The 8,789-nt window shown below is 37.8% G+C and overlaps 1 protein-coding gene across 1 annotated transcript; it reads right to left on the minus strand.

The window, feature by feature from the left end:
• Positions 1 to 77: 77 nt before the first annotated feature.
• On the minus strand, positions 78 to 8,704 carry Yod1 (YOD1 deubiquitinase). Its single transcript, XM_078022727.1, has 2 exons — positions 6,919 to 8,704; positions 78 to 5,819 (listed from the first exon to the last, which is right to left on the minus strand). Exons 1-2 carry the CDS (start codon positions 7,259 to 7,261, stop codon positions 5,116 to 5,118), a joined length of 1,047 nt encoding a protein of 348 aa, XP_077878853.1. The 5' UTR covers positions 7,262 to 8,704; the 3' UTR covers positions 78 to 5,115.
• Positions 8,705 to 8,789: the final 85 nt, after the last annotated feature.

The following is an 8,789-nucleotide window of genomic DNA, read 5'->3' on the forward strand; positions in this document are numbered from 1 at the left end:
AGTTTGATAATATCTAACTTGAGTGTTGTGGCTGTCCATTGGCTTTCCACCCTGATCCCAAAATATGCTCAAACAACAAGGTTTTCATTAATTTATTCTTTTAAAACAAGTCACTTCATACAGCATTTATATATTTAAAGTCATACACCTCATAAATAAAATCAATGCATCTTAATGACAATGGCAAATTCACATAAATTTTACAAAATGAAATTAGGTATCTTCCAGGTAGCAGCAGTGCATTAACTTTGAAAAAGAAAAAAAAAAAAAAAGCTGGCAAATAGACAAAGTAAGATTTTGAAAACAACACTGTTCATTATTCTTCATAGGAAAAAATATGTTAAGAAAAACAGATTTGTTTTGTTTTGCCTTTCTCTACTACTTTTTCAAGCCATATTCTAAAGCTCTAAGTTTGACAGCCTTGTGGTTTTCTTCTTGCTTTAGGAACATCTGCCTTTACTGTATTAAGGCAGGAATTGCAGAACTATTGTTATTCTTTATTCCTTTGAACAAACTATACATACTTATTCTGCAGTTTAAGCTAAGTTCAAAAATTTTAAAGGAAAATATAACTTTGCTTAGTATATTTCCTGTAAACAGCTTGAGTCCTGGATGGCACCAACGTGAACTGGAAAAATGATATGAATTAGGTCCCCTGGTCCTTTACTTAATTTATGGATTATAATTAACTACATATTCTACACCAGACATAAAGTCAGACTCACAGAATCTTAATTCTAAGTCTTTCTGATGTTAACCTTTCTGCTTATCTTTAACTTAACCAAATCATGTCTCTTCACTATCACTAAACTCCTACATGTAGGTTACTATTTTAGAAAACAAAAGAATAAAAGGGAATCAGCAAAATTCATATATTCATGGTCTTACACTTTAATAACACTCCTTTTCATCTATGGCCCTGCTACATTCTATGCCAAAAAAAAAAAAAAATGGAGGAAAAGGATTGGGGCAACACAAAGGCATTGCTTGGAAATTTTTCTGAAACTCATAATTTATGACAAGTAATGCATTCATTTGACAATCTCTTCCTTTTTAGTGGGACTTTATTCTCCTACCCCTTTTTCTCTTTTCACTCTAAAATACCACAGGTTATCAACCTCCATTAAATGCATGTGAATCAAGAATTAAGTCAGCACCTCACAATTCAGTATCAATGTAATATCTTTTTCCAAGTCAAATATTCAAAGCACTATAACAAAGTGCTAGCTAGCGTTTGGAGAAGATAAAACATTTCCCCCAAATCAGGGAAGTTTCTTTTAATGTTGGATGAAATATGGCTAAAATATTAAATGCTTAATCAGAAAACATCTTTCGTTAATAAACTAGCTTACTCAAATTGTGTTTCGCTTTAGACTTAAATGATGTTGGCTCTATGTGACATTTTTAAGGCTTCTGACTTAAAAATCAGCTTCCTTAAAATAAGTTTACTTAGAAACAAACAAAGAGCTTTAAGAATCTACATCTTTCAGAAATTGTTAGTCATCTTTGTGCTATAAGGACAAATTTCAATACTGCACTGTATAACAAATAATAAATCATAATCACTTCATAGCAATAACATATTTAATGCTAGGGCACAGATCATGCTCCTAATAGTTACTGAAATTGGGTTCTACTGTTATCAAAACACCAGAATGTTTACCACTTGATACACTAAACATTTATAGCAATAGTTGATTATGAAGAGCTGATGGTTAGCAGCTCAGAAATTTTAATGTCCTCAACAAGATCCCTATAGAGCTAACATGTAAACTTTTATTTCATTTTTTTAAAGTGCTGCAAACAATAAATGTGTCTCAACACATGAAAGAACATAACTCTTAAATATACGCAAGTTTAAGAAGGCCACCTGATTTTTTGATTAAAAAAAAATCACTCTGTTGCTTAATTGTACATACTCTCCCACTGTAATTTTTTCAAAAAGATAAAAAATTATGATTAGCCAGGGTACATTGAAACACCCTTATTTTAATCTCTACACAGGACAGAAGAAATAACCTAAAAAGTTAGGTGTGGGCACTTAGGGGCATAAATAAATAAATTAATTCCTGATAATGATTTTGCTGGGCCTTGAACTTCTTGAAACAATGGAACGACTTTATAGCTTGTAACAGGTTCAAGCTGACCAGCAGACAAAGCTTCAAGGGTACCACTTGACTATGCCCATTTCTCATTCATGGGACATAATAATTAGCAAAACATGTAACATACCAATGTCTTCATATGACTAACACAAAATTCTTGTGGATATTAATTTCAACTTCTGAAGTCACTCTATGAGTGAATCTTCATAGTACTATACCTGATCTTTAATCAGAAGAGTAAGAAAGAACAGGCAATAGGTTGGGAAAGCAGTCTATTCATTCTGCCATTAACTGTGGCAGAATGAGTCTCATTTTAATTAAAAAAAAATCTTGTATGACAGGCAAAAACTGAATAGGAAGAAGGATTTCATTCTGCTCCTCCAGTGCAAACTTGGGACACAGTTTAATACTGCTGTAAGTACTAAATCCATAGAGCTTTCAAAATTCTCAAGATAAGGGCTGGGATGTAGCTCAGTTGGTAGAGTACTTGCCTCACATGCACAAGGCCATGGGTTCAATCCCCAGCACCACACACACACACACACACACACAAGAAAAAAAAAGTTTACTAAGTGCAGTAGGAGGAAAAAACCCTTTAAATTCTGTGAGGCTTTCAGGCTTTAGTTTAGAATACGCAGTTTAAGTTTTTAATTCTTAAATATTGTCAGCAAATAGTGTCTCATCTTGAATTTTTCCATGATCAGAGAACTAAAGTACTAGTGCTGAATTTCAGAAAATATTAACTTAAAAAGTGAATTCTGAAAGCAATTTGAATATCAATGTCTACCTGGTCAATGGACAATCTAGGTAAAAGATAAAATAGAATAAGACCCCCAAATAAATACCTGACAATATGTAAACAACAATTATAATGAAGGGGCTTAATTTTAAAATGAGTGTTCTATGTCTTCCATGTTTTAAATTAACCCACTGTATATAACATATTCTCAATTTTAAAGTGACAATAATGCATGCTGGGAAACATCAAAACATGCCAGGCACATTATAAATTACTCAATATTTGCCACACAAATAAACTTCTAAATCTAAAATTTCAGTAGCAAAGGTCAAATTTGGCTCCTGAAGTGGCACAGAAAGGAAGGCAAATTTTATGAATAATGCTCGATATGATGGATGCTACCCAGTAGTATAATCTTAATTTATAGTTTTCAATTTAATATTTTCTGGGGGAAATACAGGAGCTACAAAAACCATCTAGACCCAATGACAGACAGGTATGAAGAGATTTTCATATCATATTCATTTGTTCATATGATGATTGCCGAACATTAAGTATCATAAGCTCAGGAGCATTATTTTTTAAGGCTCAGTAAAAAAAGAAAATGAAACACTTTCAACTTACACTGATCATAATAACTTATAATGCCTAAAACAGCAGTGCACACAAAAGGTACTCAGGAAATGTCATCTGATGATTTAAAGCACACTTTGTGAATTGTTCCTTCAAGGAACTGTCCTCCTAAATCGTTCACCTTTATGTTCCTTTATTTTACATGGCCACTGTCACCAAGTAAAAGCGCTACAGGTAAATCTCAAGTTTAAAACATCTGCCAAGAAGATATGTGGAGTTATAAGTGCTTTAAAGTATCCACTGGTTCTCTACGTGAGAATAAATAATGAAAACAAGATAACAAAACTTCACAACATTAGGCCTCTTTACATTTGTAAAATACATAACAAATTATAATTTAGCATCCCTGATCTTCAAAAGAATTAAGAGGTAGGAAACTTTATCTGGAAGATCTTGTGGTGAAGCTAAGTTTTAAAGGGTGTGCCTTGAGGATTAGTCCACCAAGCAAATGGCTACACATCTGATATTAGGAAGAAGCAGAATTCAGAAAGCTGAATAAGGCAAGGATTTAAAAACTTTCATATTTTGGAAGTGAAACAAATTCATTCAATAGTATTACACCAATTACTTTAAAACTGTTCAAAAGTCAAAGTAAAATATGAAAGATAAGCCAAGTGCTAATTTGTAACATGGAATATTCTAAAGAGCATTAGTGGAGGGATACTGGCAGCACAAATCACTAGGTAGGTATGCAAAAGATCTTATAAAAACCAAACCAAGGCATAACATTATCACTTTAGATGAAGACTTTTTCTTGGAGGAAGTGCTCTTAACAAAAAGGCTGAGGAAATTAAAGCCCTTTAGGCAAATGTTGTTTTTTTTTTTAAAAAAAGCAAAAATCGAGCACTCAAATTTTAAGGAACTTTAACTGAAATAGCATACCCTGCTTAATTTTAAAATTTTGTCCAATGTGACAAACACTAATACATAAATTGCATTAAAACATGAGGCCAATGGTCTTTTAAAGCTTCAATAAGCTGCTTCAGGCACCTTTTCCCTCATACATTCTACTTTTATACACTAGAAATCTTAAACAGGACCCAATCAATTCCTGTTTAGATAACATTCTCAAGGAATAGACTTATCCCTGCAAAAATTGCTTGCTATATACTTATAAGTGGTTAAGTACACACTTACAAAGTCTAACAAATTGCAGTATAAAATTAGTTTTGACAATTGTGAGTATCTTCATTTGATGAATTCTTAATTTAGAAACTATTAGCTCAGTTTTAAAAGGAAGCAATTACTGGAGACACTGTGGTTCATGTCCAGTGGCCTTAACATGAGGCCTTCCACATTACCTCAAATATGATGTTTTCTTCTACAAGTTAAAGCTCCTGGATGCTAGTTTGTAATACTAAAATCCAATCTTCAGGTTAGTGTCAGCAAGTGGCTGAGGACCACCTATTCTGTCACCCCAGCAGAAAGAGGGCATGTATCACCACTGTAGACACACATCTGTAAACTTGCACACTAATTTTAATCTTAACAAGGAATTTCAGTGTCTTAGTGGTTTAAGTTAAAAGGATGGTTCAAGCATTGTGTCCTTTGTTCTTCAGGGTTAAGAATAGCTTATTAGAAAACCCAGAGCTTTCTGGATCTGTGAGGTAGTAGGCTTCAACCCTCATCATGCATAGATCACACTTCTCCAAAGTTGGTATGGCCTGTCTCCTTGGCATGGTCCCTTGCTTCTGCTTGTCCAGTTAATCCTTTTTGACACACCATACATCTCAGGGTGAAGCGGTTTACATCAGTAAATTGTCTCATTCTTCTAGCTTCATCTGCTAGTTCCAGTGCTTGTACAAGGACAATATCATCATTAGAGGAGAAAATGGTCAAAGGAGGGGTATCTGGATCAGGGAAGTTACGCTGAAGCGGATCATAGTGGATGCCATCATAGATCAGTAGAACCCTTTTGGTATATCCTGCATCTTCTCCAAAACGATCAATTCTTACTGTTTGTGTATCTACTACACATATTTCACATTGATAAAACTTAGACAAAATTGATATCTCAATTGCTCCCCCCCAAGTATCATCCCTTTTGATCCAGTCACAGTACTCTTGATTTGTTTTTCCCAGTATTGCCTCACTATATAAGTCTGGATCACTTGCTACAATTTGTGCTATAAGACGTCTCATCTCAGGGGCACAAGCTGGATTCAAGACTCCACCTTCAACGACATAGTATACACTGGTAAAGAGGCAAGAGTTGTCCGCTGGGACCACAGTTCTGGTAAGCACAGGCAAAGTTTCCCTGACATAACTAGGAGCACCATGTTTTGTATATGAAGGTGAAGTTTGGGGTCTGGATTGTTCTTCTTCAACGATCAGCATGTCGCCTGTTAAAAATAAAACAAATCCAGAACTGCGTGAATTATAGACGAAATTAAATTACAAACAGGAGTTAAAGCGTATAGTGGAGGGAGGCTGAGGCAGGAAGACTGGGAATTCAAAGCCAGCCTCAGCAACAGTAAGGCACTGAGCAACTCAGTGAGACCCTGTCTCTAAAATTAAAAAATACAAAATAGGGCTGGGGATGTGGCTCAGTGGTTGAGTGCTCCAGAATTCAATCCACAGTACCTACCCACCAAAGAATACAACTTTATAAACATTTGTTCAATGACTCTTCATAAAGATGAAAACAAAAGAAAACAAAACACTTCAGATTGCATCCCAATTTAGTGAATTGGCTTGGAGTATATCCCTTTATACATACTTAAAAAGATATATTTTGAAAACAAACTTTTCTTACTTGCTGTCTGCATTTAAAAGCACAAACATTCCAGAAGATGTTCACCACAGACTAGGCCACTAGGGGGTTCTCCTCCTTCTGAAATTTAACATATCTACCTTATTTAGTGTTTACAGAGTTCTTGACAGAACGACGGAAAGCTTTTAATTGTCAATGTTGATGTTCAAGTTTTAATACTGAGCAAAAATTAACTGCTGTTGGTTAGAACTTCAAAGGGCTTTTAATGAATATTTTAAAAAGTTAATTCGAAAATGAGTAATATATCTGTCGAACTATATAAGAAGGGGACTGCAAGAAGAAATCAGGAAAGGAAATAAAGTATGATGCAACATTCAGATACTGGGGGTAGAGGGGGGAAACGCACTAGGCAAAGAAAATAGGTCCTATATTTTTATAATTTTGTGAATGCAAAGAAAATAAAATGAACGAGTTTGTTTCCAGGTTGATCTGAAAGCAGGTTGGGGAAGAGGGACTCTTAGGCTTTCGGCTTTTCTCTCAAGCGTGTGTAAACAAAGGAGTTGTTAGACACTTGCCCAGCCTCTGTCAAGTTCTCTCTTCTTTGATCTAGCCTCTCCCCTGGCCTCAAAGCCCCCAGCTGACCCACTGCTGCCTAGCCTTGCTGGTTCTCACTTCTACCCTCAACGTCCTTCCAGGACTTCCTCAGGCCCCTGCCCCGATTCCCTTACCTGACTGGATGGGCAAGTCCCCCAGAGTGGTATCCCCGTTGCTGAGATCCAGGCATTCGGGCGGGTATCCGACAAGGATTCGCTGATCGCCGGGAGCGATCCCGGTGATGGCGGCAATTTGGCCCTGGAGTTCTCGCAACCGGGTTCGGCTGGACAGTCCCTGCAAAACATGGGTGCCATCCTTGGCCTTGCAGCGGAGCCGCCACATTGTGTCGGCGCGGCCGCCCACAGGCCAGACACCCGCAGGGCCAGCTTTGGTCCCGCCAGCCGGTTGGGAGACGCCGCCGGGGCAACCAGCCGCGGAGTGGACTCCAAAATGGCCACCTTTTGCGGGGCCAAACATCGCGAGATGTTGCCGGTGTTACAGTTCTCGCGACACTTTGCTTCGGCCTCTGCCTTAGTACTCCTATTAAAGAGCTAACTCTCTTAAAGCGATAACTAATTTCTCCGCCCGCTCCCAAGAGCCGAAGGATAAATTTGTCGGTATTCTTAAAGTACAGCTGTTCTTGCTACCTGTACAGAGAGTGAGTTGCCGCCCGCGTCGGTAGCATATATGCTCAAGCGAAGAGGGCGGGGGAAGGAGTTCCTGAATCCAGTAGAGTGGAATGTAACCTTGCACCCAGGTCGGAAATTATTAAATCGGGACTCTCAAACTACACCAGGAGAATCAGAATGATAAGAACGCAAATGAATGCCAAGATTGGTCAGTGAGTCAAAGGCTCTGCCAAAAACAATGAGACTCGTGACTAGACTCGTGGCTGCACCAAACATTGACTCATTGGGGTTAAGGGGGCGGGACCAGTGGCCTTTCCACCTCCGTGGGACTGAAACTTGAAAACGTCTATTTGCCACCTCAGAAAGCGCAGTATGAGGTCAGCATCTGAGCCTAGGACGATTGCCTCATTCAGGTAGAGGCAGTATAAGGAGGAATGCAGAAGACTAAGGCTTGTCATCCGAATTCCAGTTCAATTCCTGGGTGTACAAATATGAAGACTTCATTCCTGCCTTCAGTATAAGTACTTACTGTAGTCCAGAGAGAAGAGAAGGCATAAGAAACATAACCGCTGAATTTCATAGCAACGTGGTTAATGCTAGTTTTGTGGCCATTTTCAACCTTGTGTGCCTGGAACCTAAGACTGTGTCTTGAAAATATAAAGTGTTCAATAACTACTCTCTGGATGGATAAAGACAGTTTGTAGGGCAACAATAACACGCTGAGAGTTGTAGAACACCTCAAAGAGTCTGTAACTACATATTTGAACTGTTTTGAATGATGAAAAATTCTCGGCAAAGGAGAAATAAATAAGTTCCTGAATGTATCCATTTTTCAAGAAATCATTGTTCTTTTTCCATTCTGGATCCACAGCAAAAGTCCCACCCTTTTTAGAGGGGATTTATAGATAGAATCAAACATCAAAAGGCCCGCTGGGGAAACTATGAAAAGTGTAGTTCACTTGGAATGTGCAAACTCCATTAAAAGCTTCCATCTGTGAATAAATTTCATGAAATCTTTGCGTCTTTTCATATCTTTTCCGACTCAAGTTTCCTTTTTCTGTAGTTCTGGGGATGGCACCCAGGGCTTTGAGCATGCTAAGCAAGCGCTCTACCTCTGAGCTACATCCCCAGCCTCCCTCTCCAGTTTTTTTGCTAGTGCAGTTTTCCCCTTTGTTCTTCAAGATTACTTACCATCGCAGATGATATAGGGTGGGGAGAAAAGGAGGGTGAGTTATTGATTAAGAGCGCAGCTGACTTAGATTTTAGTGTCTGACCTATGGGTGGGAAGGTTATACAAACACTACGAGTAATCAGCTCAAGTACCTGTGGCAGCTAGCGAAGCACCTTTTAAAGCTTACGTCCCAATTCATGGATCT

The sequence above is a fragment of the Ictidomys tridecemlineatus genome, chromosome 10 (assembly GCF_052094955.1).
Source record: "Ictidomys tridecemlineatus isolate mIctTri1 chromosome 10, mIctTri1.hap1, whole genome shotgun sequence".
NCBI lineage: Eukaryota > Metazoa > Chordata > Mammalia > Rodentia > Sciuridae > Ictidomys > Ictidomys tridecemlineatus.

Excerpts from the sequence above, each read along its gene's own strand:
- Yod1 (XM_078022727.1), bottom strand. The coding sequence starts at position 7,261 with ATGTTTGGCCCCGCAAAAGGTGGCCATTTTGGAGTCCACTCCGCGGCT. Across the intron at positions 5,820-6,918 it reads GGACTTGCCCATCCAGTCAG|GCGACATGCTGATCGTTGAA; the intron begins GTAAGGGAATCG and ends TATTTTTAACAG.